The sequence below is a fragment of the Schistocerca nitens genome, chromosome 4, assembly GCF_023898315.1.
Source record: "Schistocerca nitens isolate TAMUIC-IGC-003100 chromosome 4, iqSchNite1.1, whole genome shotgun sequence".
NCBI lineage: Eukaryota > Metazoa > Arthropoda > Insecta > Orthoptera > Acrididae > Schistocerca > Schistocerca nitens.
Window position 1 is genome coordinate 432,876,425 of NC_064617.1, and position 23,105 is coordinate 432,899,529.

At 44.0% G+C, this 23,105-nt stretch overlaps 1 protein-coding gene across 1 annotated transcript in view; it reads left to right on the forward strand.

Moving 5' to 3' along the window:
• Nucleotides 1-23,105, forward strand: part of LOC126252357 (cytochrome P450 4C1-like) — a 112,194-nt gene that overhangs the window by 1,988 nt on the left and 87,101 nt on the right. Inside the window, exon 2 of the mRNA XM_049953248.1 lies at nucleotides 21,371-21,572. Within this exon, the coding sequence (XP_049809205.1) occupies nucleotides 21,371-21,572 (202 nt within the window). The remainder of the gene's footprint in view (nucleotides 1-21,370; nucleotides 21,573-23,105) is intronic.

Consider the following 23,105-nt stretch of genomic DNA (forward strand, 5'->3'; position numbering starts at 1 on the left):
ACTCATTTATGATTTGATGGGGATGCATTTAAAAAGAAAATGGGTTTGTAGAAGGGACACAATCTGACGCACAGTCCAGTTACCTAAGATAACTAGCATTAAGAAAAGCCGGAGCTTTGAAGAATTCTTTTTGACCTTCAAAGTATTACAACGATAGTTACCTAAACGTTTTGAGGACCCTGCCACTTCTTCATTTGTTTTTGAGACCGCTTGCTGTTTCAGTTGAAAGAACACCTGTGCATATACAGATGTAACTGATTGATGGGCAAGGTAATTGGCTTTTTGGAGACAAATCCCTGTAATGTTAAAACTATCCTGGACGCCTACACTGCTTTTCAAAAATGGTTCAAATGGCTCTGAGCACTATGGGACTCAACTGCTGTGGTCATCAGTCCCCTAGAACTTAGAACTACTTAAACCTAACTAACCTAAGGACATCACACACATCCATGCCCGAGGCAGGATTCGAACCTGCGACCGTAGCAGTCGCACGGTTCCGGACTGCGCGCCTAGAACCGCGAGACCACCACGGCCGGCTACACTGCTTTTGTCAGGTAGAGTTTCCAGGTCTCCATAATGAGGTTGTAGTAGTGCTACAATATTTAGACCAATTTATGTGTGTGAAAGAAGTTCTTTTAGGTTATGAAATTAAAAATGTCACGAACACGTGGCAATCCGTGTGTGAAAATTTATAAAATTCTCGGAGTCTATCCATATGGCGACAGTTTGTACCAATTGTAAATTGTATAACTTCAGCACGCGAAAAGTAATTAAATAATATTGGAAATTTGTTTCGTTTTTAATTTATGTTGTTGAGAAACGTGAAATATAAAACCAAGTCGTAGACAGTGCGATTTCATTGCTATCCAAATGCAGCACGTCCCCAGTTTCCCTCTCCTCACATTGAGACAGCGAAGCGTGGCCGGGGGCAAAACGGGCCCGACAGGTGGAGCGCTATGGCTCTCGTGCCGAGGCACAGCCAGCTAGCCAAATTCTTGGCCGCCCCTAGTGTACTCTATAGATCCACATGATCGTTGAGTACTAAGCAGCGAGATAATAAAATTGTGCGTTATGACGTCGGCTAGCCAGTCGGAAGCGACCAATCCCCGTGTCATCCTCTGCCAGTGGCGACACTGGGTGAGGTATGGAGGGGCGTGTGCTCAGCACACAGCTCTCCCTGCCGTTGTGGGGTGTCTTGACCTCGCAGGCGCTATTTCTCACTCTTTTATGGTCCCACGAGGCTGAATGCACCTCGTTACAGTCATCCTTCCAAGGAAAAACCTCTGGCTGTACCGGGAATCGAACACGGATCCTCTGTATAGTAGTCAGACACGCTGTCCATTAAGATACGAAGGCGAACTGAGACAGTAAAGAATAAGCATAAATTCTTTCTCTGTCCACAAAATTATTTTCAGAAACTGTTCTAGATAGTGGTAAGCGGTTTGTTGCAAATTATAGCCTAACTCATAAAGTTTTCCATGGATACACTTCCACATGTGCTCCGTTGTTTGTCTATAGAATGTTACAGTATATCGCTTAATAAGTTTGTGTATATTGCTGTTGTATGTGCGGATATACTGCACTGCAGGTGCAATTAATCGTGAAAAAAATTGTTGTTTGTATACTATATATCTTTATATATTATAACTTCAAGATAATAGAAATCCACCAGTGCCTGAATCTGTGTCTACTGCTCTACGCTTGTATCGTGAATAAGCAAAAACTCTCTTGCTAATGTTTGAAAGTCTTATTTACTAGAGCACGAATTACTGTTCTTACTGTACCTCCACAGTCTTTTTCTATTTCTGAGGCTATCACTTGGCCACTTGTCTCTTATTCTGACACGTTGTACGACAGAAGTGTCTTACGAACATAACACAACGATTTGAAGTTCCACCCACAAACAAATAAAATCTTTCAAACTTTAAGCCAACGGACAAAGAATCCAATTTACGAACTAGTGAGACATTATTTCAAAGGATTCCGAATAATCCATAACTTGTTATCTCTATTCTGGTGACTGAGGAATTCAACTTTCTCTTGAAGAACTATTTCAATGAACCGAGTATTCTTTATTGGGTTATAGATGATTATTAAGAAATGCGCGAATATCCTGTGAGGGTCATTTACGAGGACCATTTTTTCCGACCCGCGCAATGGAAACAACAGTGAAAATCGAAAATATTTTACTACCAACACTCCTTCCAAATGCTTCTCTACCTCGTCGTCATTCCTACTTTCGTAGCGTGGTACGAATTTTCCAATACCCTTGTCATACGCCGGTTTGCAGTTCGTTGTCTCTACAACTCTCTGTGTCAAAACGCTATCGTATCAGTGGTTCATATGAGTGAGCAGACGAAAATCAGAGAGAGCCAAGGCCGAGCCGTATGGGGAACACTTCCCATCGAAAATGCTGCAGGAGCGCCATTGATGCATCTGCAGTATTCGATTCAGCATTATCATGAAGAAGGAAACGCCTGACAGTTAGTTTATGTGGGATGTATGACACCAGGTGGAACCCCTCTAGAGGCATTATACTTGGATGGAGAATCTATTGTTCTAAGCTTTTTTATGTGATCACGTGACGCAATCGATAGGCATACTAGAGACACTGCACAATAAATCTGCGCAAATCTTCATCGGATTTTCGATGTAATTTTCATTTTGCGATCAACTGGAGGTTGAAAAAAATGTAGCACTCGTATACTGAAAATGTGCAATTGTGACGAGGGGTGCGTACTAGTAATTTTAAGACAATAACCAACTGGCAATCGTTAACATGCACATGGTCAGTATAGAATGATACACACGAATTTAGCAGGAAAATGTTGTACCAGAGTTTCAACGTAGAAAACGAAGTTTCCCAATTTGTTATTTGAACCGTGTGTCAGCACAGAACCAGGTATTTTTCCTAAGTCGTACGGTTTGTGTTTTGAGGCTGTCACTTGACCACTATTTACTCTCAAACTCTCCGTCGATAATTGTGTGTTGTGAATTTTGATCCAAAGTTTACACAGAAAGTGGTGTTTTGGAATGGTTGCAGCTTTCGTATATTATAAACGAAACACATTCGTGGAATCTTCCATCCTAATTTAAGGAATTACAGAAGTCTACAAGTGGTGTTCGGTCAGTCAAGTCGTTCCTATTTCCTGTGGTACAGATAATAAATTGAAGAGAGTAAGCACGTGTTAGACGTATGTTGTTCTCACAGCTCATATGCGAAAATTAGCACTATACGCATGATTATAAAATATTAAGATATGAGTACATTAACATTCGTACTCCCAATGTATCCATACGGTATATGCCGGAGGGTGATTAGTATAGCATTATGATAAGTGCACCATCTTATTCCACTCGCAATGGGAACATGAAATGATGGCTGTCTGCTTAAACTTAGCCTCTAATTATACTGTCATGGTAATTACGAAGTAGGTACTAGGAGAGTGTCATATGTACTCCTCCTCCTCAGGGATGGGGGGGATATCGCATTTTGGGAAGGAAAATTTTTCGTCATGCATTTGTCTAATAGTATGTTTCACTCAAACTCGTTCTAACTAAATAAAGCTGTAACGAATCGTGGGGTATTTTGCACTTCAACTCATGCAGTCTGGTACGGACCACAGTATGAGAAATTGATGACGAGAGTTTTTTTTAGCATAATTCTTCTTGCTTTAGTATCAATTGTTTTATTCTACTGAACCGTAGCGTGGTTTTTTTCCCTATAAGCATACGTGCATGTTGGTTTCTCCCCTGTAAGTGACACTGGTAGGTCTGGAACCGCGCGACCGCTACGGTCGCAGGTTCGAATCCTGCCTCGGGCATGGATGTGTGTGATGTCCTTAGGTTAGTTAGGTTTAAGTAGTTCTAAGTTCTAGGGGACTGATGACCTGAGATGTTAAGTCCCATAGTGCTCAGAGCCATTTGAACCATTTGACACTGGTAGTGTACTTTATATACCACTGATAAACAATTGGAATTATCATGTATAACTGTTTTCCTCTTGATTCATTGGTTAAATATTCACCACCGCATACCCCACTGTAAACATTATAAACTGAGCAGGTGTATTCACTGTTGTCCCCATATCATGTACACTGAGATGTATTTCATTGTTACACTGAAAAGAAAATCCTTTTATCACCTAAAGCGTTAAGTCGCTGTTACTATCTAAACGTTATATCTTTTTTACAGCCTCGAATCACTAACACCACATGACGTACGCAATCGTGTCTGATAATCTTTGAGCAAATTCAAACCGAAAGAAAACAAAACATAGGTCACAGTAATTTTAGACAACGCTTATGAACTCACAGTGAAGGCCTTACTTGATACCAACAGTGGCATTTATGTCATTTATGTTACCAAATCTATATGTCCACAAAATCGCACCAGTCAGGTTTCGTTGACGCCATGTAATAAAAACGAACAATTGCGAGATTCTAGGAGTTCAGTAGATGGTACAAGACGCCACTGGGGTGAGGCCCTAGTCGATCTGTTTTGCTACTGACACGCACTGAATATCCCCTCCCAAGGTGCTAGTCCCCTGCCAAGGTCCACTTTTAATACGTAAAGAAATAGTGCGCACGGAAACGGAAGGAAATTGTTGGCCCTAACACGTGGACTGTAGTTGTGTGCCCTGATTAAAGTTTAATGATTACTAGGTAGTGACGGGGACTATCAGCTACTGTAATGACACAAACGTTACAAGTTACGTACATTTGTTGGTTGTAAATTCAGTGATTTCTACGAGCAACCAAGGATCAAATACTTATCGTACTTATACAAACATGAACATTTGATAATTGTGGATTTTCAGAGGGTAAGGAACGGAAAAGCTCTCATAAAATAAACAAACAAGAAATTGTGTTAACTGCCTGCTAATCACGAAATTGAACTGTTGGTGAAAGCTGCATAGGAAGATTTGTGAGTGAAGAGAGATAGAACCTCTGAGAGTAAAATCATGGCCGAAATGTCACCACACAGTGACTGATCTATTAATCTGAACCATAGCACCTATCATCTCGCACGAACTTCGTACGCCATTTCTGCGACAGTTGCGTCATTTGTGGGAGACGAGGCGTTGTGAGGTCTCAAGCGGGGACAGACGCTGGCATAGCGCGGCCGGTCTGCTCGTGAATCCTGTTCCACTCGCAGTGACGGAGTCTGTTCTCTGCGCCTCCCTGTGACCAAGTGTCCTCTGCTCTTCTCGACGACAACGTCTGTGTGCTATGGCTCCTGGTGAAGAAGTGTGTGTGATACTTTGTTCTCCGCTCCTACGTGCTTTGAACCCGCTAAAACTGCCATTTCGACCAATCTGAAACTGCGTATTATGTTCCACTAACGTGAAACCTCATAGCAATTTTGTTCTGGAAAGTTTTCGTCACTTTTTAGAAGATTCCTAACGCCGCACGACTCACATAGGGGAATGTACATAATGGCTGTACGAATACAGGTTGCAGACGCATGGTTGACGACATATGGAAGTTTGGATGTGACCATGAGTCGTGCACAGATAGCCAAATGGTAAGGCGAGCGCTTGCGATAAACGGGAAATCCGGATTCGAGTCCCAATACGGCACAAATTTCCCCTGTGGTTATTCCACTCTACAGCCGATGGTTGTCCATATTCGCTACTGCGAATACATTTGATGAAATACATTGGACGTTTGGAAGTCCTTTAAAACGGAGTCGATTTTATTGTTCAACTTCATTTCCCCGAGCATAGTTATTGCTAGTTATTTAGTAACCGGCTGATTATACTTGTGCTCCATAAAACTTGTAGTCACTGGCTACAATATTTTTACGTTTCTTTAAGTGCACAGATTTTATTTCACTGGAGCAAAACTGAGTTACTTTTTACCACTTTTAGTACTTTTCGTAACATGGCCAATACGTACTGCAGCATTTAAATTCCAAATATATTGAATTTTATAATATTTAACCTTTAATTTTGTCGGTAAAGAATTTATTATGTCCCATGAGATGTTCAGTTTATGGAATAATAATTGCCATAAAATTACCCCAAGTTTAGGACAGCATTGCGGCATAAATTCTAAGACGGGGAAACTGAAGATAAATTCCTCTGTTAAAAAAATGGGATGACCTAGTGTTTCTTTGACACACATGTACACGGCTGGTTCGTTGGTGGCCGAGCGGTTCTAGGCGATTCAGTCTGGAAATGCGCGACCACTACGGTCGCAGGTTCGAATCCTGCCTCGGGCATGGATGTGTGTGATGTCCTTAGGTTAGTTAGGTTTAAGTAGTTCTAAGTTCTAGGGGACTGATGACCTGAGATGTTAAGTCCCATAGTGCTCAGAGCCATTTGAACCATTTGAACACACAGGTACAAATTTATTACAAATTTGAAAGTTTTATGAGTTTTGTACATACACAGAAAAATATGTCACAAATTTTGCAAAAATCTGGTAAGAGTTATTTTTCTAGTATTCTTAAAAGTCAAATAATTATAGACCCATCTTCAACACCACAACAACAAACAAGAACGAATAAAAAATTAAACTGCATTAAACAACGTAAGTAACAAAAGGTTTTACACATTGTATTACACAAGGGTTCAACAGAACTAAATGAGGTAAAAAACAGGAAACAAAAATTATATTTAACACAATGTCCTTTAAGAAAAGTAATTAGTTGAAGCATTTAGACATTTACTTACAAGTTCAGTGCTAAGAGAGAATACAAAGTCATGACCCATTTAAGACAATGCTCTGAGTAACTGTGTGTTATAGACTGACAGGAAAAAGATCGTAACAATAAAAAGTAATTGATGGAGAGAAATCAATTTACGTATGAAAATGATTAATTCGCCAGGTCACAGGTTAAAATAAGCGACAGATAAGTCACTGCAAATATAAAATGCTGTTAATTTAATAACCGAAGTAACTTTCAGAATGTTGAATGCAACCATGAAAACATGCATGCGCTGTGTTGTACAGGTGCCGGAAGTCAGCTTGTGGGATGGAGTTCTATGCTTGTTGCGTTTGGTCGGTCAGTACAGGGACGTCTAATGGTGTTCGTGGATGACGCTGGAGTTGTCGTCTCATGATGTCCCGTACGTGCTGGATTGAAAGCAGGTCTGGTGATCGAGCAGGTCAAGGCAACACGTCGACACAGTTTAGAGAATGTTGCGTTGCAACAGAGGTAAGTGGGCGAACGTTATCCTGTTGGAGAACACCCCCTGGAATGCTGTTCATAAATGGCAGCACAACAGGTCGAATCATCAGACTGACGTATAAACTGGCAGTCAGAGTGCCTGGGGTAACCACAAGAGCGCTCCTGTTGCTATTCGAATTCGCACTCCAGATCGTAGCGGAATATGTAGGTATAGTGTGTCTAAGCCACAGACAAGTTGGTTACAGGCCCTCACCTCGCCTCCCTCTAACCAACACACGGCCATCACTGGCACCGAGGCAGAACCAGCTTTCGTCAGAAAACACAACAGAGATCCACTCCGCCTTCCGACGAGCTCTCGCTTGACACGACTGAAGTCGGAAATGGCGGTGGTTTGGGGTTAGTGGAATGCACGATACAGGGCGTCTAACTCGGAAATGTCCTTGAAATAACCGATTTGCAACAATTTTTTGTGTCACTGTAGTGCCAACTGCTGCTCAACTTCCTGCTGCACATGTAGTACGATGCTCCAGAGCGATACGCCGAACACGATGGTCTTCCCTCTCGCTAGTACCACGTGGCCGTCCGTATTTTCTCCTGACCACCATTACCACCAATCATGTACAAAGGCTAGATTCCTGCCAAGTCTTTCTGTAATGTTGCGAAAGGAACATCCAGCTTCCTGTAGCACAGTTACATGACGTCGCTCAAACTCAATGAGATGTTGGTAAAGGCGTCTTTGTGGCCTTAAAGGCATTCTTGACTAACATCAACTCACCATGTCTAGTCTCAATAGTAACAAACTCTCACGACCGTTACAGCGTGTATTTACGGCAAACCAGATTTGCAACCTCATATTGGCTCTACTAGCTCCACTCTTATGCGACTGGCGCGAAAGCTCAATAGACACCACGTTTCATACGTAGAAACACGCCTACTGACTTTCTTTTTTATGTCGCACAACCTTTTGGTCTTGTGGCTTTTTTTCCGCCCGTGTATTTAAAAAAATTATTTTCCAAAAAATCTGCAAACAAAGTTTTTTCATCTGCAAACAAAATGGCTTGGTATCATGTGTAATGAATATACTTCTCGCTACCATCACTAGTGACAGCACTATGCAAGAACGCACTCCATCAGAGATACGTGCTGAAAGCTACCCGAGTTACAGTATTTAAGGAAAAAAAAGCTAGGACGCGTCTTTGTTACAAACTAATACCTCAGTTACAAACTTGCCTGTTTTTACAGCTTATTAAGAAGTGATTGCTAATATTTGGACTAGCTATGGGCCGATAGTCCGGCATTAACGAAATCTTTCTTGCAACAACAACATCTGCGAAAATCGAGAGCTCACAAGTAATAACATTCGCTGGGTCCTTAATAAGAGGCATGCAAATAAGCGATTACCGCTTGTATCCCGAAAACTACTTCTATGAAAGACTCTCCATCCAGTATGATGTGCAGAGTCATATTGGTCAAGGAACTCATTTGAGTGGAAAAAAACTGTCCAAAAATCTCACACGAATGCGTTTCTTTGCTAGACGTTTATGTGGTATATAATCAGTTACTTTTCGAAAGTCTAGAAATACCTAACCTACCAGTTCATCTCTGAATATGACTGTTAGATCACGCATGAAAAATACTTTACACATGTATGGTGTTTTTCAGAATTCATGTTTATTGGCACTAAAAACTTAATTTTGTTCCAAATTTGTTATATTTGAAGTGAGTAAATGTCACAGAACTACGACGTAAATGAAGGTCAGTGTAGCCGGCCGCTGTGGTCGAAGGGTTCTGTGCGCTTCAGTCTGGAACCGCGCGACCGCGACGGTCGCAGGTTCGAATCCTGTCTCGGGCATGGATGTGTGTGATGTCCTTAGGTTAGTTAGGTTTAAGTAGTTCTAAGTTCTAGGGGACTGATGACCATAGATGTTAAGTCCCATAGTGCTCAGAGCCATTTGAACTATTTGAAGGTCAGTGATACAGCGTTGCCCTCAGGGACTCAGCATTCGTTAGCAGGGTATGAGCTTGGCGATCCCAGGGATCATGAGTTGCAAACTGGGAGGTGCTGGCACTCGTCTGTCACCGTAAGCTCTGGGCATTCTTCAGCGAGTACTGTATGCTGCGGCGGTGGAGATCTTGGCTAGACCATCTGGATCGTGAGAATGCTAAAACTCTCTATTAAAAAAAAAAAAAACCCTCATCTCAAGATGGGCTGCGCGACGATGAGATGCATGGCTGTTGACATGGAACAGTCATTAGCAGGCAACCTCTGGGAACCTGCAGAACCTCAGTCGAACAAGGCTTACCTAGGCACTTGGGACTCTGTCTAGGTGGACCTATATTTCGCCAGTTACTCGTGGGACCGAGATGGAAACGTCGAAATTCTTCTCCTCTGAGCAGTATGGGTGGGCTGCTGTTAAGTACTAACACCTAGTAAGGCAAGAGGGCTCATGTAGCCAGTTTTTCGGCCACGGGGATTACACTGGGCTCTTTATGGAATAGCACCTAACAGAGCGAAAGCTGCGGTCAAAATCTGTTTTCGATTGTGAAACGGAAAGAGAGAAACTGTGAGAACTTTTCGTCCTTTTACATTAAAAAATTTAGAGGGCATCGCAGGTAGGCTAAAACCATTAAAGCTACTGAGTAATGGAACTATGTTGGTTGAAACAACAAAAGAAAAACCTCCGGAAGGATAAATGGCTTGCAGAACGTGCAATAGAAACGTAGCTAAGCAACTTCTTGAACTATTGCAGTGTCATATAGAGATCTGGTCGACACTCCTAAGGAGGAATTGAAAGATGAGTGACCTCAAGGAGGGATGGCCGACGTGCAAAATGTAATGAAAAGGGTCGATGGGGATCTAGGGGTAGAACCCGTGGTCTAAGGCCAGTCTGACTTTAGCGGCCGCCCAGAGTGGGCGTGTCGTACTTCCACCTGCGAAGCGTGTGAGCTCGTGTTTGCTTACATCGCGACTTAGCCTGCGCCCATTGAGAGCATGACAAGTTCAGGAAATCAACATTCCGTTTCAACTTTTTCCCAGAATATGAAGGACAGAGCGCTTAGATGTGGAACGTTTCCTTCGTGAGGAGACGAAGATCCCGCCATCACAACTTCTGGCTATCCACCTCCCGATTCTCAGCAACACCGTTTACGTTAAAATAATCGATGACGCCGCGTGCGAGCGCGTTTTGAAAGCGACTAAACAGGGACTCTGTTTCCGTTACTCATCGTCCTGTCCAGATGATAAACTAACTGCTGAGGAAATCAACGTTTCAGCGTCTGAGACCGTGGACGACGACGACGTCGTCAGTGCGTCTGTGGAGCGGCCGCTCTCAGTGGCTCTCGTCTTGACGGAACGGGATGTTCCTTCCTCTGAAGTGCCCACTGAAGAAGGGAAGTTCAGCTGATCTGGCAGTGTCGGCAGCCCTTGAACATATGGATACCACGGCGGCGGAGTCACCGCGGACGTGTAGCGAGGATTTTGAAGGAACAGCAGATGCCGACTTGCTGATGTCAGCTTCTGCCATGTGAGGGGCACCAGTAGCGCCTGCCGCCGGGTTCCCGCGCATCTTCATGGCAGCGAACCGCAGCCTCCCAGCCTGGTTAGAGCACATCTCCATGCATACCGTATTGCGACATTGAATGTCATTTCTTCTGAAAGAAGTGATATGAGCTTCGGAACTAGACACTGCACTGTTACAGGAGCTGAATTTAGCAGCTCTCTCCCGGAAAGTAGGATATGGTTGTTATGCTTCTCATGGCGATCACCTTGACCGTGTAGTGGAGGTCTAGGTACCCGGAGGCATCCTGATTGATGACGTCATGTATCTCCCGTCTGCCAGGGTATGGCACTGGCGATTCACTCCACACGTGTCATTAATTTTTATGTGCCTTCTGGTACCAGGCGTCGGCGTTAAACAACACCATTTTATGCGGAGGAGATTGCCACACTGTTCTTAGGTCGTCGTGAACGTCTTCTCCTTGGAGGGGACTTTAAGCGCGTTCTCGGCCGGAAAGATCAATACCGGAATTTTACACCGTGCCAGGAGCTGCGCCTTATTGTTGTTCATGATCTAGCGCTATGGGATACATGGGAGATATGGCGCGCAGACGACCCAGGATTCACGTTTCCTACAAGTCATTTTGCAAGTCGGTTAGACCGCATTTATGTCTGTCGTAGACTGCTTGATGCGGTGCTCACTGTCGAACGCTGGCCTTATTACTGCGCGTCATGCGTACATTGCTCCTTTCCCGCCAGGAGGTTTGGAGCTATCGTGCACCATGGAAACTTAGCAAATGCAGGATCATGATTGTCGCCAACGTATCACGGAGGCGTGGAGATGATGCGAACGGAGTCTCCGATCCTTACGCATCCATGAGGGACTGGTGGCTGAAATGTGCCAAACCGATGCTCCGGCGCATATTCTGCACTTACAGCATGGAGGTAGCCGCTTGGCACAGGTACACTACAGACCTCTACTTCAGCGCGCTCCGTGACCTTGACGGCCAGTCACCTTCCCCAGAAGTGAAAATTGAATGCAGCATGATTAAGGCGAAGCTACCAGCGATTACTCGCCGGAAACTACATGGAGTTGTGGTGCGAGGTCGCAGACCCATTGTGGTGAGGCAGAAGAACCTGTCCATGCATCATATTGCCCATGATCGCAGACACTGCAAATGAAAGTTAGTGACCGAACTCGTAGACCACCGTGCGCAGCGGGTCACCTTCCAAGCGGGCATCGTCGACAGCTTTGTCGAACGTTATCGCCGAATCTACCGTGGCGATGATGGAGCCGTCCTGGACTACGATCCTATCGCCGTGGACGTTCCGCGCACCCTCACGCTTGAGGAGAGGGTTACGTTAATGGAACATTCCACCTCCAAGGAGGTCAGTACCGCTATCTTCAGAGGTGCACTGTTCAAGTCACTAGCATCGACGGGCACCCTAATGAATTTTATCGTACGTGTTGTGGTGTCAAGTCTACACGATGGACGAAGACTTATAATGAGGTACTCACGTCTGCAACTTCGATTGTGCGAGCATTTTCGAGGGTATTAGGGTTCCCGTTTACAAATCGATGTTTGAAATTACTACTAGCTACTACCGCCCTATCACCTTATTAAATAATGATTACAAGATTTTTGCGTCGATGTTAGCGGCGCGCCGCTGACCCCTCTTGCCACCTGTTCGCTCCACCACGCAAACTACGCCAGGTGGCACAGTTAACGTTCAGACAACAACTGGAGAGTGTCGTGAGGAGATTGGGCTGGCAGAGACGGGCAGATTTAGTGCGGAGATCGTAGATGTAGATATTGACAGCGAGTATGACAGGGTTCTATATGTCATCCTGTATTCTGTCTTAGAACGGGTTTGCTCCCCTGGTCGCTTCAATAGCGTCCTTCGGCGGCTCTTTAGCAGCGTGCATTCATTGATCCAGGTCAATGGGCGTGTGGCGAGTCCGGTACAGATTCAACGGTTGGACCATGTACCTTTATGCAGTGACGATGGAGCCGCTCATAAGTCTGCTGACAACGCAGTTGTCTGGACTCTCCTTACGTGATTCGCGGTTACACATTCCGATCTCATGCATGCTGCTGGTTCGTTCTCGGGAGGAGGTCTCACGGATCCTCGACACCATTGCGGTTCATGGAAGAGAGGGTGGAAGTGTGATGAATGTGCGCAAATCCACGCCACTGTCTATTTGTCGCGGGCTACTCCCGGAAAATCTGGCGCCCGTGCACAACGTCCATCGTCTAAGCTATCTTGGGACCACCCTTACGTCGTCAAGACGCCATACAGCGGTGGTCAGCTTTCGTCAAGTTTTGAGAATTACCCCTATGGTGATCAGTCACAGTTCGCTACGCCGCCTCGATACTTTGTAGCGTTTTGCCTAACTGAATGCCTATGTGGCATCTATATTGGTTCATATTACGCAAATTCTACCACTGCCGAGTACGACAGGACGTTATATTCACGCGGCATTAGGGTACTTGCTGACGGCTGGGCCCATCTTCAAACTACGCAGTAACACTCTTACTCATCCCCTTCGTGCAGGAGGGCTTGGTGTTACGAACGTCCGTTGTCGTGCAGCAGCACTTTACATGGCCACGATGCATAAACAATGGCACAATGTCGAGGCCTCCTTTACGCCTGATTTACTTGCCGTCCTTGTGCCAGTATCCCTCTCCCCAACGGTCCCAGTCGGTAGCATCAGGCCTGCGCTGGCACACACCGTGGCTTTCTTACTGCAACTCAGTTATGCTCGCGCCGAACTTCCACGAAAGCGCCGGCCGCTTAGTGTCACCCGTGTAGCAGATCACAACTTCTCATTGTTGCGGTGGACTGTGATATAGCGGCACATTCATAAAAGCTTCTTTCCGACGCATATCTGATGGACTTGATATTATGCGACCTGTGGGAAGTATGGAAATAAACAGCGGGTCCATACCATAGGGCTGGCGGATTCTCCCTCTGCACCGTATGTCGTAGTGTCGACGATGATCACCACCGAGTCAACTGTGTAGCCGTTGCGGACGTCTGGCTGTTGGAAAGGCTAATGGTAGCGTGTTTACTACAAGTGTCACCGTATGTTATTGACCCCGAGTCCTTTCTGTACCCAGTGGTGGAATATTTTCTTTCAACAAAGTCTCTGGAGGTTCTCTGGATAAACAGCATGACTCTGCTATAGCTATACGGAAATACTCATAACTTGCTCTTTGATTTTTAGCAATACTTGCAGACTCCACATGCGGAGACTGCGCGCAGTTCACGTTATCGCTCGTATCTTGCCAATTATCTTAACAGCATTTTTACCACTCCTCCACTAAGTTGGCGTGTTCCCGGCGCGACAGGTGCCCATCCGATACGCAATAAATCATGTCGCGCCTACAGCTTGGATTCGGCCCGCCTACCATCCTTCATCACTTGGCGGGATTTCAAGCGTTCCAGTTGGGTGGATTGGTTTTAATGTGTTATATATGTGCACAAAAAATTAAATAAATAAATAAGTGAAAATAATGTGAGTGTGAGGGTGCAGCACGGCGGCGGGAGATGGGATGCATTGCCACGTGGTGTGGCTGCCCATTTTGAGGTGCCATGTCACGGATTGCGCGGCCCCTCCCGTCGGAGGTTCGAGTCCTCCCTCGGGCATGGCTCTATGTGTTGTCCTTAGCATAAGTTAGTTTAAGTATTGTGTAAGTCTAGGGACCGATGATCCCAGCAGTTTGGTCCCTTAGCAATTTACATACATTTGAACATTTGTGATGCATTGTGGCCAAGCTTCGGGATTCGATACCTGTTTACCTTGTCTCCTTCCACCTGTAGCTGACTGTGGCCCTAACAAACCGAAAGTACAAAATAAATAAATAAACCAATAAAAACTAAAGAAAGGAAAAAATTAATTAAAATAAAAGATGTTTTCCTTATTTCAAGTATTGAGAAACTGTAAAAAAAAGAAGAATGTCGGTAGCCTACAAAATAGTGGCAAACGTCGCTCAATGTGGCAACCAATTCGCGGGTACGAATTCACTACATTCCATTTTTTAAAATTGTCTTTCGGTTGTCTGCGAAAATGCTCAGTCTGATGAAGCTCAAAAATAATTCCCTATAAAAAAAAAGGGTTGCCCCTTTTATTAGTAATCGAAACGACCTCATTCCCGGGTTCGAACCCCGGTACCGTTTAAATTTCGAATAAAAATCAACATCAATGGCGGCCGAAGAGTTCGGGCATAAGAAGTCACACTCATTTAGCCAATGGCCTTGTCAAAGGGTGCCGAGGAGCGGACATTGGTTCAGTGCACTCTATTGCCCTTGGGGTGGGAAAATGCACATAAAGGCGGAAGAATCGGCGATGATCAACGGTATGATGATGCGGAAGGCAAAGGAAATTAATGAATTAAACACATATAAAGTATATCCGCACGACATGTGGCCTCTAATTGAAGAAGTGTAGTGATGATCTCTCGTTTGGCAAAAGATTCTCGACTAGTTCTCCATTCGGATCTGCGGGAAGGGATTGTCAAAGGGGAGGTGGCTATGAGACAAAGACTGAATAACCAACGAATGGATTACGTTCCACGAGACGGGGTATCGAATGTCAAAAGTTTGAACGTCGCAGAGAAGATAGAAAAATTTGTAAAGGGAAATACTGAGGCTCAATCTAGATACAGTGGGAGTCAGTGTAGTGAAATGGAAAAAAGACAAGGAATTCTGGTCAAATGAGTATAGTGTAATATCATCAGCAGCAGAAAATGACATAATGAAAGTAGGATTCGTTATGAATAGAAAGGTAGGGAGGAGGGTGAGTTACTGTAAGCATTTCAGTAATAGGGTTGTTCTCGACAGAATCGACAGCAAACCAACACCGAAAACTATAGTTCAGGTATACATGTCGACGTCGGAAGCCGAAGATGAAGAGATAGAGAAAGCTTATGAGGATATTGAACGGGTAATTCAGAACATAAAAGGAGATGAAAATCTAATAATCAAGGGGACTAGAATGCAGCCGTAGGGGAAAGAGTAGAAGAAAGGGTTACGAGAGAATATAGGCTTGATGCTAGGAACGAGAGAGCAGAAAGACTAATTGAGTTGTGCAATAAATTTCGGCTAGTAATAACCAATACTCGCTTCAAGAATTGTCCGAGGAGGAGGTATACTTGGAAAAGGACGGGAGATGAGGAAAGATATCAGTTAGATTACATCATTGTCAGGCTGAGATTTCGAAATCAGATCTTGGACGAAATGGCTACTTCTAGAAAGTGAAGAAATCGAAAAAGAAATGGTTGTTGGAAGGACTGACTCAATATACAGTAAAGTCAGAACAGCCTTCGGTGAAATTGAAAGCAAAGGTGATAAAATTACGGATGCAACGGGAATTCCAGTATTAAATGCAAAGGAGATGGCAGACTTCTTGGAAGGGGAAGGTTTGTCTGATGTGACACAAGAGAAAACAGGAGTCGATTCAGAAGAGACAGGGGATCCAGTCTTCCGCTCACACTGTTCAAGCTACACATCAAGAGATAAAGGACTGGAATAAAAGGAAGGTCCAATCGTGGGATGGAAATTCAAGCTGAAAGGAAATCAGTGATACGATTCGCTTGTGATATTACTATACTCAGTGAAAATGAAGAATAAATAAAGCTCATGCTGAACGAAATGGTCTAATGACTACAGAACATGGATTGAGAGTGAATCGAAGAAGACGAAAGTAAAGAGAAGTAGCAGAAATGAGAACAGTGAGAAACTTAACACCAGGACTGGGGATCACGAAGTAGATGAACTTAAGGAACTCTGATACCTGGCACGAAAGCACGAAAGTAGCCCAAGGCCGACGGAGCAATAAGGACATAAAAAGCAGTCTAGCACTGAAAAAAAGGACATTCCTATAAGAGAAGTCTACTAGCATCAAACATAGGTCTTAATTTGAGGAAAAAATTCTGGGAATGTAAGTTTTGAGCATAGCACTGTCTAGTAATGAAACAGTGGAAAAACTGGAAAAGAATAGAATCGAAGCATTTAAGATGTGTTGCTACAGAAGAATCTTGAAAATTAGGTGGGCTGAAAATGTATAGAATGAAGTGAGGAAAGGATTATGTAGAAAACGCTGGAAAGAAGAAGGCACAGTATGATGGGACATGTGTAAAGACACCAGGGAATAACTTACTTGATACTTCAGGGAGCTGTAGCGGTTAAAAATTGTAGGGGAACGCAGAGATCAGAATGCATCCAGAAAATAAGAGGACAAAGGACACAGGTTGCAAGTGCAGTAGAGGAATTCATGGCGGCCACATCAGACCAATCAGAAGACTGAAGACAGAAAGAACCTAAATAAAAAAAAATAAAAGGCTATGTAGTATAATCTGACTCCTTAACTTTACCTTCAATAGCACGAAAATCCCAGGGCAAACCACGGCAGGTTTCCTTCACCTAATCATACAGCCCTATGTTCCAACCGAATGCGCTGTTTTAAATGCCAGCGCTTTGGGCACATTACCTTAGGTTATAACGGCGAAACCACTTGCGGCAAACATGCCAAAGCCGCCCATGACGGAGACGGTTGCTCCTCTCCTCAAGACTGAAACAACGAAACGCACGGTGTAGGCACGTGGTGACACCATAAGATCTGTAAGACCAAGTAGCTCTCCACATTCACTACATCATTTTTCTCAGCTCTTAAAAAGCCTATTTCCAGAGCCAGTGCTTCTAGATAAACAGAAGTTTCTAGTGTCAACAGTAGTACCTGCGTTTGTCAGAGCATTTGTCAAACTGTATTTGTTTCAAAGCTCACAGCCATCGCGAAAACAGCAGATAAAGTCACAGTAGCACCATTGCAGAGCTGCCGACACCTCCAGAGATAAAAAGCAAATGGAAAGCTTCCACCACAGCGAAAACAGGCGGTACATCATCAGACTATGTCGATGTCGTTCGACATGACTATTCTGCTGCTTCTGCTACAGAGCCAATGGAATGCGAAGTCTACTCAAGGCAGCCATCTTTCTCCAAGGCCGGACCTCCACTTGTTGCGCGCACCTCACCACGACAAGCGCAACCTTCGAGACAAATGGCTCCCATACTACAGGGGAACATAAATGGGTTCAGGACACGTGTGGAGAAACTGAAACTGGGCACAGGCACACACCTCTGTGTTTGTGTTTGCAGGAAATACGTTTTAAGGCCACTGACGCCCTGTATTATGGGTCTATGCCATCCACCCAAAGGATGACCTGACTGGGGAAAGGGCCAAGGAAGGGAGTGCTGTGTTTGTTGATAACACACACCGCTTTTCTGCTCTCTCCTTGGTAACTGACCAGCAAGCAATAGTCATTGCAGTTTTTGTGGGTCAGAAGATCACTATCTGCTCACTGTACGTACCTCCAAAGGATGCGATAGACTCTGGGGCTCTCACAGGTTTTATTAAAAAACTTCCTCACAAATTTCTGCCACTCGGTGATTCAATGCCCATAATATATTATAGGGCTCAAACTGTACCTGCTATAGGGGTCGAGTCTTGGAGCTGTGCATCTGCAACACACCCTGTTCCACTTATTTCTCGTGCTTAGTCATCGACATCTCTTTCTACTCTCCAGCCCTTACAAACTCAGCACAGAGGGAGGCAACTGATGACCTCCATTCTACTGAGCATTTCCCACTGTGGATCAACCTTCTTGGTAGGGCATTACGTTAATGGCAGCCACCGAAATCGATGGTCAGCAGAACTAATTGGATGCTGTTTATTCAGATGGCACTATTTGAACACCGTAACTGCGTCCAGAGTAACATGAGTGATCCATCATGCAACTGACTTATCCATCCCAAAACCTTCAAGTCATCTTAAGAGGCAACCTGTACCTTGACGGACCGTTTTGAGTGTCGCTCAGCAATTCAGGAAAGGCGCACGGCTCTCCGACAGTTTAAATACTGACCAACGCCAGACAACCTCACAGCCTTTCCAGTTGCGAGAACCAAAGTTCGACACGTAATTAAGGTGAACAAAAAAAGATCATACAAGCGTTCCTGGATCCTACCAACCGTTCCACTTGTCCTACACAAGTTTGGGAAGCCCTGAGGAGGATTTCGGGTTAACACGGTCGTCTACCAACAGCAGCAGTGCTGAAAGAGGGGTGTCTCCAAACAACGTCCAGGTACATCTCGCAGACGACAACAGAGCATTTTGCAATGACTATTGCCAATGACATCCAGGATCTGGCGTTTCGCCACTATGTGCCACTGTCAAGAGGATTCAGTTGGATTTCAGACCCCACAACTCTGACTCTTACAACGGCCCTTTCTTCATGTGGGAGCTGGAATCGGAAGGCTCGCGATACTGCACCCAGTCACTACCAAATCCGATACTGCATGCATCGACATTTACCAGCAGTGTCAGAGGAAATCCTCCTCGAATGTTTGAATTTGCTATGGCAGGCAGGTCACTTTCCCAACTCGTGGAGACGGGCAATTTTGATACCTCTCCTTAAACCAAGAAAGGACAGCAAATGTCGCAGTAGTTACCGGAGCATCGCCTTAACGAATTGTGTAGATAATATCCTGCAACGAATGATTATCGGTCACATGGCCTCTTTGTTAGGGACCAGGCAACTCCTTAGCCGCTCACAGTGTGAATTCTGGAGATTTCGGTCCGCTGTCGAGAACGTGACCCTACTAAAGTCGGCTATTCAGCAGGCTTTCTTATGTAAACATCACTGTCTGGGTGTATTCTTTGATATCTGATGACAAGCTGTCGAATCATTTTGAGTAGGAGAGAGTTGTCACTCAGGGTAGTGTTTTCCCGTGGCCATAAACAGTATCATATGTACGGAAAGAGTCCTGTGCAGTGCTCCTTATTTGTAGATAATTTTGCTGTTTTCTGTTCCTCTTCAACTGTTGCGACAGCGACTCTTCAGCTGCAGCTTACAGTGCAGAGGTTAGACGAGTGGGCTGCAATGAGGGATTTCGGTTTCTTGCTGATCAGTGTGTCTGTGCTCGATTTGATCGCTCTCGTCGTAATTTTAATTTATCTGACTTGCATATGAGGGATATAGTTCTGCGTTTTAAAGAGTCAGTGAGATTTCTGGACCTGATGTTCGGCTCCGAATTGTCATCCTCACCACACCTGAGAGACCTAAAAGCCAGATCCAGAAGGAACTGAATGTTATAAAGTACACAACTGGCCATTAAAATTACTACACCACGAAGATGTGATACAGACGCGAAATTTAACCGACAGGAGGAAGATGCTGTGATATGCAAATGATTAGCTTTTCTGAGCATTCACATGAGGTTGGCGCCGGTGGCGACACCTACAACGTGCTGACACGAGGAAAGTTTCCAACCGATTTCTCATACACAAACAGCAGTTGACTGGCGTTGCGTGGTGAAACGCTGTTGTGATGCCTCGTGTAGGGAGGAGAAATGCGTACCATCACGTTTCCGACTCTGATGCTATCCACCATGACGGGATTAGGCTGGACGTGGATGCTTACAGGACTAGTCCTATACCCCGTCTGTGTGCTGAGGCTGGGGAACAGCCGCTCACCTTCAGGCGGCAGCTCCTTATTGTGCGCCAGGCCTGTAAGTTCCCCGTATCTCCGACTCGACCTGCATACCACACTATTACTCGCCCGCCACTGGAATGCTTTAGGCCGCAGCTCGTGGTCGTGCGGTAGCGTTGTCGCTTCCCGCGCCAGGGTTCCCGGGTTCGATTCCCGGCGGTGTCACGGATTTTCTCTGCCTCGTGGTGACTGAGTGTTGTGTGATGTCTTTAGGTTAGTTAGGTTTAAGTAGTTATAAGTTCTAGGGGATTGATGACCATAGATGTTAAGTCCCATAGTGCTCAGAGCCATTTGAACCATTTTTTGGAACGCTTTATCTCCAATCATCCACGAGAAACAGTGCCGTTTGGGACCCCATCTGCAGTGTGCACTGGGATCATTTCGTATGAAGTGAGTATAGCCCCAAATCCAGGGCTTTAACCACCTGCCACCAAGGTTACTGCAGAGGTCCAGAGCAATTTTAGATGTAGTGCACTACAGATGAGATCGCACTCCTCCTGCATATGTTTTTAATACTTTATTTTATGACATATTAACTGAGCACCACAACTCTGCAGCTGTCTTTACGGATGACTTCAAACAGAAGGACTTCGTTTTTTGCTCTGTTGGTTCCCTTAATCGTATCCTCAAGCTCCAGTCGCCCCGGGAATTTATTGTCTTAGGGATATGTTCTTAATGTCTTAACATCGTGACTGGCCTAACCCTTTTTTCTGAGTGTTAGACTAGTTACTATGTTTTCACCCCAGGTGTAGAGCCTTTCACTAATTTTCCTTTGTTTTACGGCGTGTGATATGGAGTGATTGTGTGGATCGACCCGAGTGAGGTTGGAGTGAGTGAGTCAGTATGATAACGTTTACAGCCATTTTATCCTCGTTAGTTTCTTTTAATATTTGTGAGGACGCTGATAACCTCGACGTTTAGCGCCTGTAAACCCATAAATCAACGAACATGATATAGGGTTGCAGTTCTGTTGCTTTCTTTATATCTGAATCTGATGTCCAATATTTTTAAATTTCTGAAAACAGTTCTCAGCTCAAGGAGTTTGTGATGAATTGTGGTTACGAATTGAGGTGATTCACTTGAATATGCCGCAGAGAACATTACGTTATGAAAGGTAAAGATTCATGCACAACGACATGTATGACCGGTTAACGCACAGAATACTGGGTAACTGCAGCTTCTTTCGCAGGTTTTATGCCGGTCCCAAACTTATTGTTGTGGTGACAAGGCCCGCAGATGCCAAGAGGCTCCTGGTAGGAGTCAAAATGCGTGGCAGGGACGCTTACGCAGTTACTCCCCTGCTCCCTTTCACAGGCAACGGACTTATCACCAGTAAAGGAAACATCTGGAAGGAACACCGCAGACTTATTGAGCCCACGTTTCACTCTGAGGTAAGCGTAAAGAACTTAATGGTGACTAAAGGCAGAGAAAGGTAATTTATGTACTATGGTAAGGAGGACAGTTTGACACTATGCAGTGAAAGTTTATTTTCTGGGTTATGCACTGGAAGCAAATATTTTTCAATAGGCACACGTTCTCCTGGAGTGGGCAGTAAATGCTTTCAAGAGCTTTGTTGCATTACACGTCCCCAGACTAAGCAAAACTCTCTAAATTGCTGCTTCGGTCAAATATGCCAAAAATTGGGTCAACTGTAACTTGGTCTTTTGAATGGGAAGATCACATACCAATAAAAGTATTTTTTGTCAATATTACAACTGTTGAGCCACATCTTTGTGGGTCACAGATTTTACATATATAGAAAACATGCGTTCTTAATATTATTAATTATATTCATTCCAACAAATTCTTCATGCACATGGAAACGTGTGTAGTTATTCCTTAAGAGTCAGTGCCGATTTAAGTTTTTGTAACAGGTTTTTAGTACTATGAATTGTCATAAGTAATAAAGCACATCACCATTCTAAGTATTTCCGTCTTTACAAGAACACTCTCATTTTACTTGCATCCTGTCTGCTTTAAACGCAACAAATAAATACATACTTCCTCAACCACTCCCACAACAGTGGACGCAAGATTTATTTAACAGCGCCACCCATTTGACTGTCATATAATTTAACGACCCCGCCTGGTAACAGCAATTGTTCAGCGTAACAGCTCTATCAGCATCACAGCGTTATTTTTTTAAGCATATCCAACCAGTGACTGCGGTATATGCTTAAGGCTCTACAAACGTGACTGAGATGAGGTTTTATCTGCATCATTGCCCTAATTCTCATTTTACACGCACCTTACGTTCATAATCATAATACATAATAACTTCAATTATTTCTTCATCTGAAGGACAATCACCATAAATATACTCGGCTTCTTTATATACTTTCGATACCACTGTTCTTACTTGCCCACTCTACAGCTTCTTAACATTTTCACTTAATCTCAATACAGAACAAAATTATCTGTATGCAAACATACACTACTTCTTTTCTTCCAGATACTATTTGATTAATCTATACTCATTATGCAGTGCCTATGCTGCTGATCTAATCAGTAAATATCTTCATTTTATATCGCGATACCACATGACGAGAATGGGAATAAATCTTCTGTTCTGAATATATAATTCCATTACATAAGACACTTTTTTCTTAATTATATATTATCATTTATCACTCCTCCATTTTGTAATTCATTTCAGGCTATGGTACTGGAAATAAAGCTTCCACTACATGAGTTTAAGTGTGCTAATATAATTTCATTCAGATTGTCTTTAGACATAATAGACGGTTTACTCTTAAGACAACAAGCTTCCTATAAAATGCAAAGATCATCTTTCATGTCAGTCCAGCTTTTCTCGTATTTACAGTTAATATTTAATTACTCTGCTCTTTCAACATTTCGAAACTTTCGTACCACCTATCATCTTTAATGCCAGACCATAATTTCTCGTATTTACCGTTTATATT